A 24,788-nucleotide genomic window follows, 5' to 3' on the forward strand; every position below is an offset into this window, starting at 1 on the left:
TCAGAAATGCAAGGATGAATTACGGATAAAGTGTGTCCAGCCCCTAAGATGAAGCTATTTTATTTCACCAGCTCATGTTCACAATAGGTACTCAACAAATGGTTTGTGTTAGCCACGCTGTAAAAAACACCTGTCGGAGTAACAGCAGAATTTCAGGGCCCTCCCTCACCCCTGGTGAGGGAGATGTTCCTCCCTTGGGGCTTACAGTGGAAAATAGTACACAAAACTCCCAGACCCCATGAAGGGACACGGGGAGAGGGAGCTGTCACTAGAGGCAGATGCAGGTGATCACAGCACTCCCTAGAAAGGGTATGCCTTGATAATGTGGCAAGAGATAACTCGGCCAAAGTTCTGTGTGGACAGAAAGGTCTGGAGGACTGGTCTCTTCCAGAGTCACTCTGAAGTCTGGCTCTGCTGGAGAGGATTAGGTAGTCCTCAGAACTCCTTTTGTTCCCATTCCCATGTGGGGACTCACAGGCTGCTCTCAGAAGCCCTCCCCTGAGTTTCCAAGGCTCCAGATGGGGCCTGAGGATCCTCCAAGGACCCTTCAACACCCTAACTGCAAGACTTTAACATCCTTGTTTATCCCTCATAAAAGAACTTACCACTGAAACCCAGATTCTTATCACCTGCACCAAACAAAGGGCATGTGTCCACCCGGCCAAACACTCCCTGGGAAGGAAGCATTGCCATCGGGAACCTAACAAAACAATTAAACAGGGATGGGGTTTTCCCAGCTGTCCCTCTGCTTCCCTCCCTGGCCATTAGCCACCACTGCCCACGTCCTTGGCCTGTGAATGCACATGGACACAATGGGACCCAAGCTAGAAGCCCTTCTAGGCAGACCTAACTGTTTTCTCATATGGGTATGTCCTGTCTCTCACATTCTCCACATTTTAATTTCCAAATTAAGAAGCAGGCTGGAGAGTACCGAATATTTACTTTACTTGGAAAAGCCACCCATTTTAACATTCTGTTGGAGAAAGGAACCAAACATCCCAAGAGGGGGTTTTGGATGTCTCTGCACTACTCAGACGCAGAGACCACCACCCGATCCAACTGTTCAAATAAATCTACAGCTGTATTAAAGCTTGAACCACGGGTAATACCCTCGAGTCCAGAGCTTGGATCCTAGATGAGCTTGGCTATTCATGAAATACCCAGGAAAGCAAACACAAGAGTCCAGGATTATAAAGCCTCTTTCACCAGGCACCAGGGGCTGATTGCTGCAATGGATTATATCAGTCTGTCGAGGAGCTTCCGCAGGCCATGTGCAATCTCTGAAAATCCCCAAGTTCCCTTCTACCTTTCAAATTGCTGAGCAGGAGCTCAAGCAAGATGCTGTCCCTGGATTTCCTAGGTAGCAGGGAACAGTCTGCAACCCACACATGTCCCACGATGCAGCACCAACAGGAACCAGGAGAGGGAGAAATCAATGGCAGGAACTCTGCTAAATGTCTACTCATGAGCTGGTAAAATAATAATAACAGCTTTTATTTTCAAGTGCTCCCTAGATGCCAAGGCCTGTGCCAAATGCCTTACATGGTTTACCTCGTTTACTCCTCAAACAACCTCATGGAGCAGGGACTGTTACCCCATTTCACAGATGGGTAAACAAGCACGCAAAGCTGAATGACCCTCACTTGCTATCCTGACATACCCGGAATATCCCAGAGGCAGTATCTTCCAGGAGACAACCTTCTCCATCAATTACAAAAGTTTCTCTTAACCCTACATTTTGAAGGGGCAGGGAAGAGAAAACAGGTAATCAGTGTCACACAGGGGTTTACAGCTGTGAAATGCTCTTCTGGAAGGTAAGAAAAGGTTGGAAAGAGCTCTCTAGACCAGGGCTGTCCGATAAAAATACAATGCGAGCCACGAATGCGAGCCACATGTGTAATTTAAAATTGTATGGTAGTCACATGAAACAGTAAAAGGAAACAAGTGACAGTAATTTCAATGGCATTTTCTACTTAATATATCTAAAATATCATTTTAATAGGCAGTCAATGAAAAGTTTTAATGAGATATTTCACATTCTTTTTTCACTTGTCTTTGAAATCTGGTGTATATTTTACACTTAAAGCATATCTCAATGTAGACATGCCACACTTGAAGTGTTTACTAGCCACATGTGGCTGGTGGCTACCATATTGAACAGAGAGCTCTACAGACATTTCACAGTAACTAAGCAAAGGCTCAACGTCAAAAGAAATCTTGAGGTGGAAAAACTCAAATACAGGAAACAAATACAGGATTACCTGATGTCATCCGAGTACTTGGCATGTTACCAAGCACCCAAAATTTATCTGATGTCACCTTCGCAAATGAATTCCTTTCACCTTTCATCCCTACTCTTCAATTTCCTTATCAAAAATAACACTAATCAGAGGACCACTCAAATTTTGAGAAACAAGCTACCCTAAAGGTCACAATAAACTTATTCAGAGCAAACATAAGACACTTTATCAGGTATAAACAACAGGGGGAAAGGATCCAATAAGTCAATCACACTTTTAAAAACTGCTGTCATCAAGCCCATTCTTAACACTTACTTAAATAGCTAAGAATTCAGAAAGGTGTCACTTTGGAATACAAACAGTCCTACAAGCACCATAATCTGATGCAAAACCTCTGGGCTTTGAAGAAAGGAAAAAAAAGCAAGTGAATTTAGATCCCTAAACCTCCATTAGTGGACCTCACCAATTAAAATATGATGTAACCACCATCAAGAGACTGGATTTTTTTTTTTTTCTGAATAAACAAACGTGAGTCAAATGTAAGTTCAAATCAATTTCATGGACCAGCAAACCTTAAAAATTGCCCATGTAGCAGCACACCTATTTGCAAGAATACAGTAGCCACTTGGATACACCTCTCTTTCTCATGCTATTTTCGAAGGTTGGTTCATCTGCACAGGGATGGCACAAAAGTCTCTCCCAGACCAACTACTGAAAATGATTCTAAGACCTAGTTCAGGCTTCAGTAGCAAAGAGCTCTGTGATCAATTAGCAACATCTGCCACAGCTATGGGACTGAGGATCATCAGCTCAAATGCCAATCTCCAATTCCTCTGTAGAAAAACTGCAAAATAACACACAGGAACAGGAAAAAAGACATATGCTGTTCACTTTCATTCAATGTCCCCATCTGTATGCACCTAGCGGGTGTGACTGGCCCCATATTAACACAAAGATATACAGCAAGGCATGTGTGCCCTACTCGTGCTGATAATTTCAGCAATGAGAATATGAAGAGTAGCTATAAAACCTTTTTCTTCAAGGTGGGGGATATAGGACAAATTAAACCCTAAAAGTCATCTTTGCTAAACCTCTGTCAATGAAAAAAAAAAAATTCTTCCTGGTAGCCATGTGAGCCTTAAATTCATTGAACTCCGGCTCTGCACAGAAGAAAGCATGACAGCAGCCAAAAGCCAGTTCAGATTCTGGTTCTGCCACTTTATTTGCTGTGGGATCTCTGCTGTCGTAGCTCCACCTCTCTCTCATGTCTTCACAAGAGTTGCACAGCATTCATTGAGAGCATGTTTACGCACACTTTTGTTTCATGAATCTTAAGCACTGGCTTTTAAAAACAGTTACCATTTATAAAATTTTGTGTGCCAGTCAGGCACAGGGGCTCATGTCTGTAATATCAACTCCAACTCCAGGGAGGCCGAGGCAGGCACATCACCTGAGTTCAGGAATTCAAGACCAGCCTGGCCAACATGACAAAACCTCATCTCTATGTAATACAAAAATTTGCCGGGCGTGGTGGCAGGCACCTGTAATTCCAGCTACTCGGGAGGCTTAAGCAGGGAGAATTGCTTGAACCCAAGAGGCAGAGGTTTCAGCAAGATGAAATCGTGCCACTGAACAGCCTGGGTGACAAAGCTTTTTTTTTTTTTTTTGAGACTCCATCTCAAAAAAAAAAAAGTTTTGTGTGCCTAATGCTTTTCTGGTGCTTCGCACACACATCTCATTTAATATTCACAAGGATTCAAGAAGGTTGAAATTCTCATTATCCCATTTTAAAGATAAGAAAACCAATAAAGTTAAGTAACTGGCCAAAGTTAGCCAAGGACAAAGCTGGGATTCACTCTGGTACCTGCAAAAAAATGCATATTTTTTTAAATACACATTTGCCACTGGCCTCTTTCATCAGAATCCACTTGTCTTCAACTCTCATTCCCTCAACCCCACTTAAAATTTCCAAGGCACATAAGGTTTATTTTCACAAAATCCTTTGTTTATGTGGTCAGAGTGCTTACATTTCCCCTAGACTCCCCAGAAATCCATTTTACCCCCACTTCACATCATAAGGAGCAACAGAAATTTCAAGAACCAGCAACTCCCTCATTTCAGTTAAGAAACATCAGTAGCAACTGAGTTGTTCTTTGAAAAACCACATCCTAAAATATGTTCAGAAAGATCTCCAACGCTAGAGTTATGCACTGCTATGGTTTCAGTCTGTCCTCACCAAATCTTGTTGAAATTTGATCCTCAACATGGTGATGCTGCGAAGTGGAGCCTAGTGGAAGTTGTCTGAGTCATGAGGGTGGATCCCTCATGAATGGCTTGGTGCCATTCTCAAGGCAGTGACTGAGTTCTCATTCTGGCAAGCCCGAGTCATTTCTTGTAGGAATGGATTAGTTCCCTTGAGCGAGGTTGTTATTAAGCCAGGACGTCACTTGGGTTTTGCCTCTCTTTGCACATGTCCACTTCCCCTTCCACCTTCTCCGCCATGTTATGATGCAGCACAAAAGCCCTCACCAGACACCAGGGCCATGCCCTTGAACTTCCCAGCCTGTAAAACTGTAAGCTAAATAAACCTCTTTTCTTTATAAACCACCCAGTCTCAGGTAATGTTACAGCAACCCACAATGAACTAAGACCTCTATCATGCAAACCTCTATCACATGAAATAATTTCAGCAGCTTCTGATCAAACTGGGAAAATGAGAAGCTAGTGCCTAAAACTGTCAAGAGATTTTCTGCACCCTCCACTCATAACCTTTACACACACGTAAATAAGAGAAAATGACTTGCTGTAGAAGAGAAAACAACTGGTGGGAAGAGGGATAAAACAGGGCAGGCACTGACTAGCAATGTGTTCTAGAAAACTTAGCTTCTGCCTACGCACATCTGGAATCACCATGATGCACCAGCCAACATCTGTCTCATCAAGGGCAGTAGATCTGGTGATCAACTAGTACTTGTCAACCAAGCAAAAATGATCAGCTCAGGCAAGCCCTTCTCCTAGTCCAACCTGCACAAAGCCATTACTGGACAACAGATCAGCATTCATTTTCACGCTCTACTGTCAGCTGAGGCAAGCTCTGCTGCTCTCTGCATACCTCATTCACTGTTTCTGGAACAAACAAAGCAGAAATAAGAAGGCTACCTTCTCCTGAATCAACCCTAAGATCCAAGGCCACTTTTGAAACAATGAGCACCGTATTCACAGAATTTAGCTTAAATTATTCCACAAGAGAGGAAAAAAAAAAAAAAAGGTTTACTACCATTGCAACCATCAAAACATAACCCTGCGGTCCCAGATACATTTGTCCTCTAATTAGTACAGAATCCTGTTTTCAGCAATAGATATCTTAGTGGCCAACAGAAGGTATGAATTTAGCTTTTCTCTTTTTAAAGATAAACTTCAACCACCATGACAATATATAGACTCAGAATTATCTTGAGGAAGGTATTAACCTTGGATAGCATATCTCTTAAGAAGACACAATATACAAACATGAGATATATTGAAAATACATGCAATGACATCAGTGTCTTGTAAAACATTCTATAACCATTTGAAGAGCATTATCTACTCATTCTGTCAGCCCTCAAACATGACTACTGCTACCAACACACCAAAGATACAACACAAGGAGGAATGTGGTCCTGCCCTCAAAGAACATAGTCTAATTTGGCTCTGAATCATATGTGGGGAATTCATGTAAATGTATTACATATTACAGCGACCACTTAATGAACATGTACTAAAACAAGGGTGAAGGAATCATCCCATCAAATCATACATCTGTAATAGTCAAAAGCTAGCCACTCTATTGTGTACAAATTCAAGCTTTCACATGTTGTTGTTGTAAAAATTAAAATGTGCACTATTTCTATCATTTATTGGAAATCCATGTGCAAAAATTAGGAGGGCAGCAATATTGTGTAAAAAAACTAAGCAGCAAAGGACCCACCAATAAGGCATCTCCAATATTAACGTACTCAGATCCTACTCCATTAGTCACTGGCTTTCCCCACTTGTCCCCCCACATCATACCCCTTATTGGGCCATTTGATAACAAGAAAGTGATCAAGAGAACCAGCTCTTAAATGAGCGATTTTTCAAAACACACTTTTGTTTTAATTGAACAAGTTAACAAAAATTCAGATCAACCAGGGAAGTCAACACATGACTGTGCAATATCCAAGCAGCAGGCCATTTGTAAAGCCAGAAAAGGACACAGCCAGGAGAGCTGAGCTTCAGCTTCATAAGCGAGATTGATAGGAAAGAAGTCAAGTCATCAGCCAGCAATGCACCTGCGCGCACTAGTGCATGCGCGCACACACCTGGTTACACGTGACCAATCCAGGCAATACAAAACCCCAAACAAGTCCAAAGAAAAAATCTGTCCCTCAGGAAAATCCACCTATGCTTGGGTGGCAAACACCTCCAGGTACCAGCTGAGTATTGTAAATAACCACTACGGGCCAGGTGTTTGCCCCATCCCAAGGGGTAGCACTATTTAATTTCAGGTTAATGTTGTTGCCTAGCAAGAACATAGGCCCTCGGCTGTTAGACCTTCCTATTTTTCAAGAATAACCCAGACTTTCATGGGAAGCTCTCATGAGGGCCAGGGCTTCCATCTGTTTTGGTCACCATTGTCTCCTCAGTGCCTAGAACAGTGCCTGGCATGCTCTAGGCACACAGAAACTTGTTGATGGCATGAATGCCAAATGACTGATTTTTAACATTCTTAATTTTTAATTTATTTTTTTCTTTTAAACGCAGTATGGCCAAAAGAACATCTGTAGAATTCCAGATAACCCAAATGCCTGTCCTTTCTCCATTTCTCCTTTCCAGACACAAGATCCAGAAGTAGCTCTGTTTCTCATTTTAGACAAAGATGTCTGCCCCCACCACTCCAATCATAAATCACATTAGATAGTTTTAAAGGCTACACATAATTTTGTTGGCATGAGCAAATCTCCGTATTTTTTTTTTTTTTTTTACTTGGGTCTCCAGGAGAAATAAGGTTTCATGTTTAAAAAACAACAACAACAACAACAACAACAAATAGCTTATAGGCATTCCATTAACCAAGTTCCACTCACCACCTTGTCTGCTAGTCCCTCAGGATAATCTGTAGCAAGGTTAGCAAGATAATGGAAGGGTTCTCAATGCCTTAGGAAGCAAACCCTCACAGAAAAAAGTCAACAAGTGCACCTCACAGATCACAGTGCGTCCCGGGCATCCGACTTGTATATTGCAAAAAGACCATAACTCTTCCAAACTGCCTAGCCTAGAATCAACAATCTCTAAAATTCCAGAAAAAAAATTTAGAAGCCATTTAGTGAAGGGTGAGGAAAACAACCCCAAAGAAATTGAGGGTCTTGCCCAAGATCCCACAGCTGGTTTGGCTGGCTCCCATGGCTAGTTCCAAACTCCAGAGGAAAAATGCAGAATCCAAGCCATCTCTTGCCAAACACAACACCCTCAGACCTTTCCTGAAGTTATGATTCACAGCCTGCTGCCCACACTTAGATGATATACATGGGACAGTAAAAATACCGCATTATTACAAAGTAACCATATTCAAAGCCCCAAACAAAAGTTCTCAAATTACAAAGCAAATCAATTTAGGTAATTTGGAAGAGGAGTAGTGTCAAAAAAACTCACCACCAACAAATTCAGTCTCTATCCACAGTTATTATCAGCTTATTCAGAAGCTCAAGTACTTTGCTGAAAGGTCATCTCTTCAACGTAACCAAATAAAATCGTATACTAATTGCATTACGTACTTATTTAATTGTAACAAGTACAGTATTTCACCCAGTGTTTATGGCACTTGCTTATATGGGAAAATAGGGTGAAATACAAAAAAAGCTAGATCTTTCAATTGGCCCTCCTGTGCAATTAGGAAAATTAGTTTCCATACTCCCTTCAAAAAAAAAAAAAAAAAAAAAACTTTTTTCTGTCTGGGAAAAAAAAAAAAAATCCTGAGCAATGATTAGAGAAACATATTACAATCACCGCCGCGCCCCCCACACCCCCCACCACGCCCGCCAACACCCCTACGCCTTGCTAGCCCAGTGACCTTGGACCTACCTTCTTCAACTTTAGTTTCTTCACCCTACAGTGGAAATAATCACGGTTTCTACTTCCGGGGATGATTAAAAGCATATAAAATGCTCAAGTATGGGGCACAGATCACATGTGCCTGGTAAGCGTAGGCTATTATGATTATTATTCCCATTTTATAGATTAAAAGGGTGAGGCCCATTTGCCCAAGGTAAATGCTGTAATGAACTAAGAATTTCAACCCAGGTCTCTGGGGTTTTGGTGTGGATTCTGAATAAGAGATATGTATATCTGAAACTCCCAGATCCCCAGCGCCACCCAATCCCACTTCCATAAGATGTCAGGTAACCACCCAAGGGTAACCACCCTTAGCTACCCACGGACAGAGCTAAGCCTCCACGCTTACTAGAGATAAACGCTTCTGGAAAAGTGGCATTTTAAAAAACAGGTAGAACTCATAAATAACCACTGCTTTGTAAATAAATCCTTTTCACAAATCTTAAAAAGTTCTCGAGACAACCTTAAAAAGTCAGTAATATTTCCTCACTAATCTAGACTATGCTTGTATGCTTGGTCAATTGCTTATGGCTGTGTCCCCTATCCAAATCATTCCCAATTAATGAGTGGATCTGATTTAAGTGCACTGCAGGATTCATGAGGCAGTAATGGTATGATAACTCAAATACCTCTTAGATGTATATTGTAACTAGTATGAATTCCTCAAAAGTATATCCACTGCATTATACAACACGCTGCTTCACTCACTTAGAAAGATAGTATCACAGACCCAAAAATAAGACCAGTTGTCCTATTTTCTTACATGGAAGTGTTACATATTCCATGAACTATGCTTTCATTTTTTTCTTTTTTAGTTGCTAGAATTCAGCAGCCAACTGTGTCACTTTGCTACTCCCCAAAAATAGCTAAACTGAGTAGTTTAAAATCACATTTTGTTGTTTGGCCAGAAAAATATCATGCTGATTTCAGTCTGCAAAAAGAAAAAAGAAAAGATTAGAGGGCACGAGGTGTGCATGAGTGTTTGGTTCTCTCTCTATGCTCTGTAGCACTGAATCCATGAAAATACAGAGACAGGACATGAATGTGGTCAAGTGTTACACAAGTGTAAAACAAAAGCAAACACCCAACTACTGTTTGCTTCCCATCAGTGGAGCCAAAGTGAATCCCAGTAATGAGTAACCTATTTTCCTCCATTACCACACCGTCCGTAAGGCCTGAGAAGAGGAATTAACATCTCAGGATGCAGGACCAGGCGATTCTTTCTACACAGGGATTTGGAAGATTCATCAGACACATTTTAAGCCCGCAGAAAGCATTTTTCCCACTCTAAGCTGAGATAGCAGAGACCTCCTTTGCAATGTGGGCAAGGTGATATCTCAGACTTCATGAGAGCTTTCTCATTTCTTTAAACTTCAAAATGTAACCTGTTAGTAATCATAGGATGTCCTCATGCTGATCCCCACTCCTCCTCACCCTCAACAGCAAAGACAGATACAAAAACCCATCACATATGTTTACACCATTTTTTTAAAAAGTTGTCTATACATACAGTCGTCCTTTTCAATTCCACTGTCCTCCTTCCATACACTCCTATCCAAATCTCTTAAGAACACATAAAATAAAAATGGCGGCCACGAGCAATGGCTCAGGCCTGTAATCCCAGCGCTTTGGGAAGTTGAGGCAGGAGGATCACTTGAGGTCAGGAGTTTAAGACCAGCCTGGGCAACACAGGGAGAGCCCCTGTCTCTACAAAAATAAACCTATAAAACTTCTGATTTAAAAAAATGGCTATTGAGCACTTACTATTTACCATGCATAGCTCTAAGTCCTTATATGCATTCTCATTCCAGCCTCACAAAGACTTTAGGAGTCAGGCTTCTATCACCACCCCATTTCACAGAGGAAGAAAAAAAATTAGGCACAGAGAGGGTATGTAACTTTTCCAAGGTAGCACAGCTAGCAATGGCAGAGGTAGGCTGGCTCCAGAGGCCATATTCTTACCTACTTTGCTATATTCTGTATAACTCTCAATAGCTACCTAGTTTAGAAAACAAATTAAAAAGCATTAACAAGTTCCAGGATCCTAAAAGATTTCTTCCAGCTACATGCTGACAAAACAGTATGGTTAACTCTCACCAACTGGCTGACACACATCAAAGTTTTCATTCAATATGTAAGTTACCTCCCTCCCCACATCCACCCCAAGTACAAGTGAAACACAACCCAATTCCATTTGGGAAGTTTCCAAAAGAGAAACCAGGCACATATAGAAACCTCATCATCTGTCATTCCTCTTCCTATCCCTGGAAGCACTTAAAACAAATCTTTTTTTTTTTTTTTTTTTTTGAGACGGAGTCTTGCTCTGTCACCCAGGCTGCAGTGCAGTAGTGCCGTCTCAACTTACTGCAACCTCCGCCTCCTGGATTCAAGCGATTCTCCCTCCTCAGCCTCCCAAGTAGCTGTGACTACAGGTACGCACCACCACGCCCAGCTACTATTTGTATTTGTAGTAGAGACGGGGTTTCACTATGTTGGCCAGGATGGTCTTGATCTCTTGACCTCATGTTCTGCCCGCCTCAGCCTCCCAGAGTGCTGGGATTACAGGTATGAGCCACTGCACCTGACCAAAAACAAAAATTTTTTAATAGTTGTATTAAGGGCTGCAATCATAAAACCTTGGGCCTGCATAGATCCAGCAAGCTATCTCACACAGAATATATTTTTCTGTCAAAATACCAAATATCTTGCTACAAATGATACCAGGTAAAATGGTCCCTCCAATTATAGTTGTCCCAATGGGAGGGGACAATCACTCAAGAAGCCCTCTAGCTACTTAAAGCAATCTTGCACAGCCATCACTTACGCCTAATAATCCTTTTCGCACTGAGTAAACCACAAATTTATCTGTTCTACATCTCAATCATCACAGACTTTCCTGAAAGTGAAATTTACCTATATTACGTTAAGACATTTTTTAAAGAGCCATTAACAATCCTGAGTTCTTAGAAATTTGCAACAGGCAAATTGTAGGGAAAAGCAACAGGAAGTAAATACAGGTTTCTGGAATATACTTATCCTTTTTATTGATTTTGTTGGTTACAACTCCACATAAACACAATACCAAAAATAAGTCAAAGCAAAGTCCGTATCAGATAACTCTTTTTTACACAAGTACAACTGATTTTTTAAGTGCACAGAACGTTGCCCTAGTCCTGGATGTAGTTCGTTTCCAAGCAAGATGGTTGGGCCCATTTCTCAGACTGGCAAATGGACTTTGGTTTTTTTTTTTGGAGACAGGGTCTCACTGTGTCTCACTCAAGCTAGAGTACAGTGGCATGATCACAGTACACTGCGGCCTCAACCTCATGGGCTCAAGCAGTCCTCCCACCTTAGTCTCCCAAGTAGTGGGGACTAAAGAGTGCACCCAGCTAATTAGTGTTTCATTATTTGTAGAGGCAGGGTCTCCCTATGTTGCCCTGGCTGGTCTCGAACTCCTGGTCGCTGGAGCGACCCTACTGCCTCCCAAAGCACTGTGATTATAGGAGTGAGCCACAGTGCCCAGCCTTATCTTTTAATCATTTGCACAGGCAACCTCATTCTGGGACAAATTCAGTGATTATTGCCAAATCCCAAAAGAAGCCCTCACAGAGCAGGCTCTTCTCAGCACCTCCTGAGCCACTCCCTCATCGGTGGCTGCTTAAGCTCAGGTGGAGAATTAAAGGTGGGGAGCAGTGTACTTCTTGGCTTCCATATTAATAAAACAGCCCATTTTATTCTCTAAACAGGATACAGCCAAAAACAATTTGAGGGACCACCATCAACATCTAACAGAGGTCAACTTTGAACCAAAGCAAACAAAGGGCTAATTTCAGGGCATCAAGTGCTTTAGAGGCAACTTCAGATGCCCTAAATTTTTCCCATAAACTCCGGGTTATGGAATGTGACCACATGAAATGTAACCCAGGATGACAGTATTAATTACAATTGTTTAAATCTCTTAATTCAGAATGTACACATATTGTAATCTTCATCCTGCCTAGAAATGGCATTTCATTGTCACATGCTGAATGGAAATCCAGATTTAAAAAGAACAAACAACGTTTCACTGTAAAAGCAAAGTGTTAAAGCAACAGCCCAGTAGAAGTGTAATCCCAGCACTTCCGGAGGCCAAGGTGGGCAGATCACCTGAGGTCGAGTTCAAGACCACCCCAGCCAACATGGCGAAACCCTGTCTCTACAAAAATACAAAAATTAGCTGGGCATAGTGGCACGCGCCTGTAGATCCAGCTACTCCGGAGGCTGAGGCAGGAAAATCGCTTGAACCTGGGAAGCAGAGGTTACAATGAGCTAGGATCTCACTACTACAATCCAGCCTGGGTGACAGAGTGAGACTCCACCTCAAAAAAAGAAAAGAAGTCTCCAGGAAAAGGAAGGGAGGCAAGGGAGTAGGAGAGGCTCCCGAACAACTACTCTAGGGCATTTTAAGTGATCTCAGGTGAATGCCAAGAAAATTACTTTCAATCGGCACACAGGAATATAACTGATTCTACTTTGCTAACTTGGGAGCAGTTTAGAATAGAAAGGCAAATCTGATAGGGCTGTTTGTTTTGCTGCATTAAATCGTCAGCATGCCCTGGATTGCTTCATGTAAACAACAACATAATCTTTTATTCAGTGAAAACAGATCCATAATTAAGGGGAAATACTCAAAGCTTCACTATGGAGTAATGAGTAATGACTTTTCCCACATCAGCCAACCTTTCCTATGACCTTTCTTCTTCCAGCAACAGCAACAACTTCCCCTATTTCCAAAAGGCCCTGTGTATGCCTATCTTTATTAGTGCTGTAACTCCATCAACCCTCAAATGTGAACACTGTTTAGAAGGAAACACCAAAAATTTTATTCCATAACTGTGTCAAAGGAACCCAGTTTAGAGACTCGGTAAAGATTCTTCATTTTCAAACATGATACATGAGGGAGAGTGAAAAAAACCCTGTACAAGCTCACACCCTGTCAAGAGAAAGATTGCTGACTTCCAAATATTACTTTTGCCTTTTCCTAAGTCCACAAGGGATGCCCATCAGAACTAAAGCCCGCGCATGCAAATAAGAGACAGCTTAGAGGGAGATTCATGATTCACCCGATGTTAATGACGGAGCCTCCAATTCTGACACATCCAAGGTACACAGCTGAGCTTATCCATCTGAAGTGTTTCCAATGACAGCATCCTAGATGTAATGTAATTACAATACAAAACATATCAAAACCAGAGTTTCACTCTGAGGGCCGAAAGACAAAAATCAATTTAAAAAAAAAAATCTGCTGAATAGCCTGAGAACGTAAAATAGATAAAAGGTTAACCTAACACATTTTATATTGTGTCAGAGGCAATTAAATTCCCAGTGATTGGAGATATGTATCAATTTGAATGAACTATGTGTAGGATTTGCTTTAAAATTATAAGGTGTTGGGGAGGAAGACATGAAAGATTGAGTTATGAGTGTTGAAGTTGGATGGGGGATCCATTATATTTTGCTATTTTTGTAAATATTTCTGCAGTGCTTTATGAAGATATATAGAAACGTAATATGCGTAATACCATGTTTGGTAACACTCTTGGCTTTGTACTTGGAAAGGATCGCTTGAAGCATTATTAACGCTGAATGGATCCCAAACCTGCCACACTGCTGTTCAAAGACTAAAATCCACTGTTTCCAATCCACTGGGAAAAAGCTCCTGCCAGGGCTGTGTTTCCAAAACCCTGCCCAAACTACAACTAACCTGTACATCCTAAACAGGAGCTGAAAACTCAAATGCAACTGAAGAGTTATGCTGAGTTATGATTCTGAGAGGAAACAAACAAAAATACTAAGTAACAAAGGATTTTGGCTAAGACCTCACAAGGAGGACCCTAATCCAAAACAGAAGCATTTTTATCCCTCGTGTCAAACAGATAAGGGCTTTCGAGGTTATAGCAGGCAAGAAGTGGGGGTCCCAAGGCGAACTCCAGCCCCCACAGGGTTTCGAGAAAGACCGGGGCAGCATCGCCAGGCCGAGGCCGCCTCCTCGCGCCAAGGCGCGTCAGCAGCCCCAGAGCCTCGGAACCCGGGCACGCGCTCCCCATCCCTGCGGCGTGGAAGTGGCCGAGGACGACCAGTGTGGAGGTGGCAGGAGCCCCACCAGTGGCTCGGGGGCGCCCCCTGAGGTCCAGCGGCGCCGCGGCAACCTCGGAAAACAGAAAGCCAGCTTCTTCCAAAGCTCTGATATTTTTTAACTTTGCCGTGCTCCAAAGCCTGCTGCTCCCTCTCTCGGGCTGCACTTTTCCAAACCAAACCGCCCTCTTCCCTACGCCTCCCACCACTGTCCTTTCCCTTTCCGACACCCCTCGGCTCCCGGACCAGGAAAGGGGCTATTTACCTCGCAGCGTAGGCGCGAAAAGAAAATGAGAAGACGAAAATGGTCCAAGCCCCACGAAAGCACGCTCCCTGGCAGTCCCATTTTGGATCTCAAGCCTCCTCAAACACCAGGGAAAAGAAAACCACAGTCAGCCCACTGACTGCATCCCCGAGCGCAAGAAGGACAGAAGTGGAATTGGAAATTCCTCTAATTTGCAAGTCTGTCCTCCACGGCCTCCCACTGCACCCATTAAAGAGTGGCCCTCACAAAGCTCAACCCGTGTGCACCTGAGCCCGCTCAACCGGCAAGTCCGTGGTAAAGCAGGGGGAGATGATTAACCCAAATAGTGAGCAGTAGTCCTTAAGTGAATGAAGGCAGCTGTTTCTAATGGGAGATATCCCCATGGCCTACACTACCGTAGAGGGAGGACTCCAGTGGGCAAACCCCAGGCCCCAGGGTTAGTGTGGACGCACGTCCTCCCTCGGCCTCCGAGCTGCGTTTCTGGGCTGGAGCTCCGTGCCGCTCCGCAGGCAGGAGGATGCGCAGAGAGAAAAGAGGGTGAAGAAGACAAGACGGTGCTTTGCCTTTCTGCCCCTCGAGGCCATCCCCGAATCTGCAAAGGGGGCATTCGCTGCCAGTCCCCCGAGAGGGATCCCCGAGAGGGACGAGGGCTCCCGCGCCCTGATCCACGGCGCACGACTGGACTAAAGGACCCGCAGCACCAAAAACTGGCGCTCCACCCGCCCGGGGACAGGCGGCTGTAACCAAGCAGAGCGGAGACCTCGAGGCACGTTCCTCTTTTTCTTGATTCAGATAACCTCCACCTCCGGGTATCCAGGAGCTGACGAATGAGAGGACAGAAAAACGGGGAATTCTCTGTCCTTAGGGGAGCGAGGGATGAAAAGCCAATCGCCCCCTTTCTTCCAGACCTTCCCCGGGCTAGGGCAGGACTTGGCCTCCACCCCCAGGGAGGGAGCAGGACAGCTACGAGGGAGTTCGGGGCTGCTGCCCAGGGGACCTGCAAGAGAGGAGAGGGAGGCAGCTGGCCTCTGCCCTCCCCAGAGGAGAGAAGAGGGGGCTTGCCAGCTGAGGGCTGGAAGTGGAGGGTCGCCGAGCCTCACACCGTTACGTGAGGTGATTTATTCTCGTTATCAATGGCCAATATTGTTCCTGTCTTAACCTGGCCAGAAAGGGGCGGCTCTGGGTCTGCCAGCCGCGAACAGCCTGCAAAAGGGCAAAGATGAAGGTAGGCAAGGCGCGCGAGACAGGAAAAAATCAGCCCAGGCGCGAACGGCAACCCGGCCGCCGACCCGCCCCCGCCCCCTCCCCGCGTCCAGACCCCGGCAATCCAATCGAGCAGAGCAGCGGAGGGAAGGGGCCACGGTCGGGGCTAGGGGAGACACGAATCTCCCCTAGTCGCCTGCGCCCTGCCCTCTCACTGCACCCAAGGAGGCTGCCTCATGCCAGCACCGAAGGGCTGCCCGCGCCCCAGCCCCGAGAACGGGGGAGGGCGCCCCTGACCCCAGAACGCAGGCTGCTCCCCACATCCTCAGTCCTCCGCGGCCAGCCTCCGACTTCCATTCCCCGAAACCTAGCCTTCCCAAAGGGGTGGAGAACAGCAAAGCAAACCCCCACCTTCTGAGCTCCTTCAATACCCGCCGGAGCGAGGGGGCTCATCTCGGGCCCCCCAAAACCCACAGAAGCATCCTTTCCATGGCCTCAGTCTCCCCAGCCGCCCCACAACTCGAATTCTCCCGATCGGCGACGAGTCAGCAAAGCAAGTACCCCTTCCTCCCGATTCCAGCTCCCCAGGCCCCCCAAAACGGAACGGGAGCAGATCCCCGCGTCCCCCAGCCCCTCCCCGGCCGGCCCCTGCCTCCACCTTCCTCGACCACCAGGCCAGCCTCCCTAAACAGCGCCCAAGCCAGCGGAGCAGATCCTTCTCTACTCCCCGGGCGCCGGGCCACCCTCCACCCTCTCCAGGGTCTCCCGGACGGGCGCCGGAGCTCCGCGCCCAGGCGACAACTCTGCATCCCCAACGCGCACCGGCCGGGGCCGCGTCCCCTCGGCGGCCGGCACTCACCGGGGAAGCACACGACATAATGGAGCACGGAACTGGTGATTTTCAGGAACAAAATCCACCAACACGGTTCCAGTAACCTCCGCATGTCCGAAAACGCACATCGAAAAGAGGAAAGCAGGGGGATAAACTTGTTGAATAAGTTCTTGCCTCCGTGCGAGCCTCCGCTAAGCCGGGGCGCTTCCCCGGCTCGCCCGCTCCACGGGCCCCCCGCGCTCGGCGGCCCGAGTCCCCTTGGAATCCGGGAAGCCGCCGAGCGCCCCCCGGAAAATCTCAAAAAGTGACCGGGAACGCAGAGCCACGCTGGGGACGATCCTCTCGGCGGAGAAGGGCTGCTTTCCGTTCAAAAAGGAGAGAGCCGAGCGGACAGGGCGCGGAGTCGGCGGCCGGCGGCGATGCCCCGGGCCCGGGGCGGGCAGGGACCGCAGGCGGCGGCGGCTGCGGCGGCGAGCAGCCGAGGATCCCCAACTTGAGTCGGCAGCGCAGCACAGCCCGAGAGCCGGCGGGCGGCGGCGGGGCTGAGCGCGGCGCGGCGTCTCCGGGCTTCAGGCAGGCAGCTCCTTCCAGGGCCCCGGGAAGGAAGGAGGCATGTTTGCGAGAGGGGAAGGGGAGGGGAGAGGCGGGGGGAGCGGAGAGCCCCCCAAAATAGAAACGGCCGGAGGAAACGGAGGAAAACACAAAGGATCTCAGAGGGGCGCTGGGGCGAGGGCGCCTTCAGTCCATGCTCCTGAAAGTTGTGGCTCCGGCGCAGGCTGGGGAGGAACGAAGAGCGCGGGGCTGGAAACTGGCCATGCCTCCATACAGGAAGTAACATGTGAGCATGGATCCTGGCAGAGACTTTAAAGCCGGCGAGCGAGCGAACGAGCGAGCGAGCAGGGGGCGCGCGGTGGTGGCGGGGGCGCGCAGCCCGGGCCAGCTGGCGGCGGGCGCGCGCTCTCCGCGCTCTTAAAGCAGCCGCGCTCGGCTCCCGCCTAGCACGGGGTCCCTGGGCTCCGCTCTCTCCGCGCGGCAGCGGTGGCTGCGGCCTCTACTGGGACAGTTTGGGGACTGGGGGCGATTGTAACCCGTGCTCGGAGAAAGGAGGAAGGCTGCCTTCTGGAGCCGGCGTGTCTTTTGCAGGATTCCCGTTGTTTGAGCTCTTAAAAGACGCCGCACGTTGCTCGGGTTTGGCGAGATCCCCCGTCCGCGTAGCTCGCGGATCCCGGGCCCCTGGCCCGGGCGCGGGGAAAGGCGGAGGGCGGAGAGCTGCCTTTTTAAAGCGATGGGGTTTCCTGTTCGGCTTCACCTCCTGGCAGTTGCCGCGGTGGGGCTCACCCGTCCGCGGCCCCTGTTCGCGCCTCCAACACAGCGCATTCCCCCGCCGGGAAACAAAGCCGAGCGGCCTTTGCACTCCTGCTACGTTGAGATTTAATTTTTTTTTTTTTTTTTTCCTTTTCGGGCTTTCATTGGCCCAGTCCAAGACTGGGGAAAGTGGGGGAGGGGAGGAATATCGAACCCAGGATTGCGAAATCTAGCCCTTCCGAGCCCCACATCCCCTTTCTCCGCGCCACTATGGATCGGTGGCGGAGTTTCCCCAACTCGCAGCTTCTCTGGAGAAGGTTCCCGCACCCCGGCTTAGCCGCGGGGAGAGCGCAGGAAGTGCGCCTCTTACCCCCTGCAGGGTGAAAGCATTGCCGCGGGGCGGTACTGATTTCCTGGCAGCCACCCGGGGAGCTGCTGCTGCTTTAGCAATCCGGGAGAGGCGTCCGGGGGAAATGGGAGGACTAGGCTTATCTGTAATGAGTTTTGTCCCTTCGCTCTCGGTCAGAAGATCTTTATCGCTTAGACTTCTAAGCGCCCTATTTTACATTCTTACGCTGGGGCTAAAAGTGGGGCAGGCGGGCTTTTGATTAAATGTGTAATTGAGCCAAGGTAATTAGCCGTTTGAAAATTTTTGCCTAATTTTTCTGCCCGTGTTTCAAAGCGATCTTGACGTGGGATTGTTTTGTTTTCTGACGGAGTCTCGCTCCGTCGCCCAGGTTGGAGTCCAGTGGCTCGATCTCGGGTCACTGCTACCTTCGCCTCCCGGGTTCAGGCGACTCTCCTGCCTCAGCCTCCCGAGTAGCTGGGACTACAGGCGTCCGCCACCACGCCCGACTATTTTTGTTGTTGTTGTTGTTGTTTTGTTGGTTTGTTTGTTTTGATAGAGACGGGGTTTCACCATATTGGCCAGGCTGGTCTCGAACTCCTGACGTTGTGATCCGCCTGCCTCAGCCTCTCAAAGTGCTGAGATTAAGGCGTAAGCCACCGCGCACGGCTCTTGACGTGTTTTAAACGTGTCCCTGCTGTTGTATCCCAACACGGCAGGGTCCTCCACCCACCCAAACATCCCAACCGGATGCTAGGTTTTCAAATAATGTACAGATGGCTGGAGATCCTTCCGCTCGATGTGATTAGGGAAGCGGTTTCACACCCACACTTCTAAAAGAAAAACCTTTGAAAAGTTACGTTTGGGATTACAAACTAATAAAAGCCAGGAAGTTCCTGGGGAGGGCCCTAGCTCTATCTTTAGCAGAACAAGGGTGAACACCCTCCCCCAGGGTGGGGAATGAGTGGAGTTTGTTTGTTTTGGAATGTAGTCCTTCCTGGTTTTATTGAAATCCTGACTTCTTTATGAAAGATGGCGAGGGCCATTTTTCTTGGAAGTGTTGTATTGAGGGATATTCGTTCCTCAAGTTAGATTACCCCAGCATCCCTGACTACCTTCTTAATGTCGAGTGATAAAATGGGAAAAACTCGTGGAACACTTGTGTCAGCGTCCTCAGGTGACTTTCCTCCTCTGTGAAATGGACAGTAAAAACTCTCCTTTGTGGAATGCTTACTGTCTACCAGGCATTGTGCTGAATTCATGCCATAAACTGCTTACTCATTCAACAAATGTATTGAGCACCTACTGTTTGAGGGACACACTGGGAAAACAGCCTCCAACAAAAAGGGCAAGCCCCCAGGCCTTATGGGAGCATACCTTCCTAAGTCCATGCTCCATTCTCTCATGGAGTCCTTACAATACTGCCAAGCTGTGAGAATTATTTTCCCCATTTAATAGACAAGGAAACATGCTCAGAAGAGTACAATGATGGATCCTCAGCTAGTGGGCAGCAGAGCTGAGATTCTCAACCCAGATGTGTTTGCCTCCACAGCTGTGAAAAGGCAACAGAATTATGCCTTCAGAAGGCACCAAAATGTGGAATGTAAAGAAAGAGCTTCAGAGTCAGAGAAAACCTCACATGGGTTTGAAAAGTGAATTACCACTACCTTAGTAGTGTGGGAGGCCCCATGCTAAAACTTCACTTGAAATTCGGTATGGACTGGTGACTGTCTTAGGACCCCAGGCTGAAGTTTACCCCCAAACTACCCTTGGAAGCACAACCCAGGCCCCACCAGTTCCTACAAAAGATAACATTTTGCAAACATACCTCACAGATGCCTTTTCATTTATTCTGCAACCAGTTACAGAGCAATTCATACACATTAGACACTTTCAAGTGCTAGTCACACAATAATGACCTAGCAGTAGCCCTGCCATGCTCCAGCCTGCTAATTACAATCCTAACCCAGGTGATATGGGGCTCTATGATACAGTGAGCAAGTTGGTGTGAAAACCCTGGGAGTGCCAAAGGAGAGAGAGCCTAACTACCCTGATGGAAGATAAAAAGGCTACAAAGAGAAGATGCTGACATTAGTAATACATGACCCTCAAATTTAGCAGCTTAAAAAAATACATACTTATTGCCTGTCACTTTTAGAGGTGAGAAGCTGGGGCATGGCATGGCTGGGTCCTCTGCTCAAGGTTTCATCAGGCTGAAATCAAGGGGTGGGCCAGGCTTTCTCATCTGGAGCTCGGGCTCCTCCTTCAAGCACATTCAGATTATTGACAGAATTCAGATCCTTGTGGTTGTAGGACTGAGATTACTATTTTCTTGTTGGCTGTTGGCCAAGGGCTGCTTTCAACTAGTGGTCTAAGCCCACGGCCCCCTCACAACATGGCAGCTTACTCCTTGAAAGTCAGCAGGAGAATCCTCCTACAGGATTCTAGAGAGTGACTGTTTCATCACTTTTGCTGTATAATGTAACCTAGTCAAGGGAGTGGCTATCCTGTCATGTTCACAGGTCCCACCCATTTCAAGAAGAAGGAATTATATACCAAGCGTTGGTGATCTTGGGGACCATGTTAGAATCCTGCCTACCATACTGCTGGTGACCTGTTTTGAATATAGACTGCAGGTTAAAGGCAGTAGCTTTCAAGCCAGTCTAGTTAGATTCTGATGCTACTCATATATGCATGACCATAGGCAACTTAATCACTTTAGGCCTTGGCTTCCTCATTTGTAAAGTAGGAATACTATAATAACCGTACTTCTTCCTAAATAGACAAGAATAAGAGGAATTAATATACATAAACTATTCAGAGCAGTACTAGGCACCTAATAGGCATTTAATAAATATAAGCTATTACTGTTATCTGTTTACCCAGCCTATGTAATAAGAAGTGAACATCTGTTATTTTCTTTTTTTTTTTTTTTTTTTTTTTTTTTTGAGATGGAGTCTCGCTCTGTCACCCAGGCTGGAGTGCAGTGGCCGGATCTCAGTTCACTGCAAGCTCCACCTCCTGGGTTTACGCCATTCTCCTGCCTCAGCCTCCCAAGTAGCTGGGACTATAGGTGCCCGCCACCTCGCCCGGCTAGTTTTTTGTATTTTTCAGTAGAGATGGGGTTTCACCGTGTTAGCCAGGATGGTCTCGATCTCCTGACCTCGTGATCCACCCATCTCGGCCTCCCAAAGTGCTGGGATTACAGGCTTGAGCCACCGCGCCCGGCCCATTTCTTTTCTTCTGGTAATAGTGGCCCAGTTTTCCTTTGTGCCAGTCTCCCCAGATGGTCTTGTTGAACCTAACCCTTTCTTCCCCTACCCCTACCTCCACCTCTCCACCTCACTGGCTCAGATGGACACGTGCCCTAGTCCTGACCAAATGGAGCATTTCATCCCTCTGGCCTGACTGGCCCAGGGATGGGAACATGTTTCTAGTAGGTCCAATGAAAGTCAAACTTCCTTTTAGGTTTGCCAGGCCAGATGAACTTAAACCTCAAACTGCAAGGAGGGCCCTCACTTGGGGCGAGCCTGCCTGAGTATGTGACACAAGAAGAAAGGAGAGTAGAGAGGTGAGGGCCAACAAATCCCTGATATCTTCATTTGAGTTCTTGAATCAAATCATACCTGAAGCCAAACCAACTCCTTGACTTGTCAGTTACTTGAGCTAGTAATTTCCTCTTATTCCTATCCCTTACATTTTCATTCATTTAAACTGAAAACCTGGAACCAATGGTGACAGATGAGTGAAATATCTACATTTTACAAAAAAGGAAGCAGGAGCTGTTAGAATTAAGTTATTTAGTTGAGGCAATTCAGATTGTAAACAACAGAAGACTCAAGCTTTTAACATTCTTCCGTATCAATCTTATTGTTGTGTAACAAATCACTTCAAAACATAGTAGCTGAAAACAGTAGGACAGAAGTTTGGGGTGGGCTCAGCTGAGTGGTTCTTCTGCTGGTTCTGTGTGAGGTCACTCATGCAGCTATAGCACCAGAATCCTGATGCTCAGCTGGGGCTGCATAGTCTAAGACACCCTGACTCAAATGCCTGGCAATTTGTGCTAGCTGTTGGTTGGAGCACCTCAGACTTCACCCATTAATCTCTATGGCAGCCTGTCTCAGACATTTACAAAAAGATCTCAGGTAGGAGAGTGAGAGTGAAAACTGCAAGGCACCTGGAGACCTAGACTTAGTAGTTGTATGAAATTACTTCTATTTCATTTGACTGGTCAAAGCAAGACAAGGCCAGGGCAGATTCACGAGGAGGTGGAAATGGACTCCAGTTCTTGATGGGAGAAACAGCAAAGTCAGGAAGCAAAAGGACATGAATAGAAAGGTAGGAGGAATTTTGTGGCCTTCTTTACAAACAATCTACTTCATCTACTATTAAAAGTGAGTAGTGCCTGTCACGGGCTGAATTGTTGTGAAGCTATGATGAAAGAAGATATCTAACCCTTAGAAGCTCAGGATGTGACCTTATTTGGAAATATGGTCATTCCAGAGGTAATCTAGTTAAAATGAGGTCCTTAGTGTGGGTCCTAATGGAATATGACTGGTGTCTTTATAGAAAAGGGAAATTTGGACACAGACATAGACAAGCACACAGGAAAGATAAGGGCAAGACACAGGAAGAAGACAGCCATGTGATTGGAGTGATGCATCTACAAGCCAAGGAACACCAAGTATTGCCAGCAAACACCAAAAGCTAGGAAGAGGCAAAAACTTTCCCTACAGGTTTCAGAGGGAGCATAACCCTGATGACACCTTGATTTTAGATCGAGCCACTGCACTCCAGCCTGGGCAGTAGAGTGAGACATTGTCTCAAAAAAAAAAAAAAAAAAAAAGTACAATTCAGGCTCGGCAAGGTGGCTCATGCCTGTAATCCCAGACTTTGGCAAGCCAAGCAATTTGAGATCAGCTAGGACAACATGGCAAAATCCTATCTCTACAAAAAAATAAATAAAAATAAAAACTAGCCAGGCAGGATGGTGTACACCTGTAGTCCCAGCTACTAGGGCGACTAAGGTAGGAGGATAGATTAAGCCCGGGAGGTCGAGCCTCCAGTGAGCTGTGATTGCACCACTACAAACCAGCCTGGGTGACAGAGTGAGACTCTGTCTCAAAAAAAATTTTTAAAAAAAGGCTGCATGAGCTCACACCTGTAATCCTAGCACTTTGGGAGGCTGAGGCAGGCAGATCACAAGGTAAGGAGATTGAGACCATCCTGGCTAACACGGTGAAACACTGTCTCTACTAAAAATACAAAAAATTAGCCAGGCATGGGGGCAGCTGCCTGTAATCCCAGCTACTCAGGAGGCTGAGGTAGGAGAATGGCGTGAACCCAGGAGGTGGAGCTTGCAGTGAGCCGATATCACATCACTGCACTCCAGCCTGGGCAACAGCAAGACTCCATCTCAAAAAAAAAAAAAAAAAGTACAATTCAGTGGCTTTTAGTATATTCACAGAATTATGCATCCCTCAGCAGTATTTAATTTCAGAAGATTTTCATCACCCTCAGAAGAAACTCTACCCATTAATCATTCACTCCTCTTTGTCCCCTTCCCTAACCCTGGGCAACCCTCATTCTGCTTTCTGTCCTATAGATTTGCCAATTCTGGATATTTTCTATAAATGAAATTATACAATATATGATATTTGTGTATTTGTGGGTTTCACATACTATATATGCAATCTCAAAAAACAAAGCTCTTTCAATTTAACAAAACAATTTGCTGTTGTGATGTAAGTCTAGGAATAAGTACTGGAACAATTAACAGGAACCTCTGTGATAATATAATTATATAATTTATATTTTTACTACTTGTAAAATAAAAGAGATCTTACATATTTATTCTGTGCAATCTTACCTCATTATAACATTGAGAAATTACTGTACTTTCTTCTAAACTGTCACACTACTTGCTTGGACCTATAAATACTAGTTAGTATTCTTACAGTCTTAAGTGACAGAAATACAACTCAAATTGGCTTAAACAGGAAATGGGACTTTAAAATCATCAACAAAGCATGGGCAAATTGAGTCCATGATATATAACAAGAGCAGTACACCATGACAAAGTATGGTTGACCCCAGCAATATAAAATAAATCAGTCAATATATTCCATCATAATAACAGACTAAAGAAAACTACATGATCATACCAATTAAAGCAGAAAAGGCATGTGACAAAATTCAACATTCATTCTGATAAAAACTCTCAGTTAACTAGGAAGAGAGGAGGTTCCTTAACATAGTAAAGGACATCTATTAAAAAAAAAAACTCATAGCTAAACTCATACAAGTCTGAACTGTTTGCTTTCAAAACTGGAAACAAGACAAGGATATTCA

General features: G+C 45.8%; 1 protein-coding gene across 2 annotated transcripts in view; it reads right to left on the reverse strand.

Moving 5' to 3' along the window:
* The window catches only part of PTPRG (protein tyrosine phosphatase receptor type G), a 747,279-nt gene extending 730,234 nt beyond the window's left edge, over positions 1 to 17,045 (reverse strand). For both annotated transcript variants that reach the window (XM_073009981.1, XM_073009980.1), the window contains exon 1: positions 16,814 to 17,045. In XM_073009981.1, the coding sequence (XP_072866082.1) occupies positions 16,814 to 16,898 (85 nt within the window). In that variant the 5' untranslated portion in view covers positions 16,899 to 17,045. The remainder of the gene's footprint in view (positions 1 to 16,813) is intronic.
* Between the last annotated feature and the right edge of the window lie 7,743 nt (positions 17,046 to 24,788).

This window comes from Chlorocebus sabaeus, chromosome 22 (genome assembly GCF_047675955.1).
Source record: "Chlorocebus sabaeus isolate Y175 chromosome 22, mChlSab1.0.hap1, whole genome shotgun sequence".
NCBI lineage: Eukaryota > Metazoa > Chordata > Mammalia > Primates > Cercopithecidae > Chlorocebus > Chlorocebus sabaeus.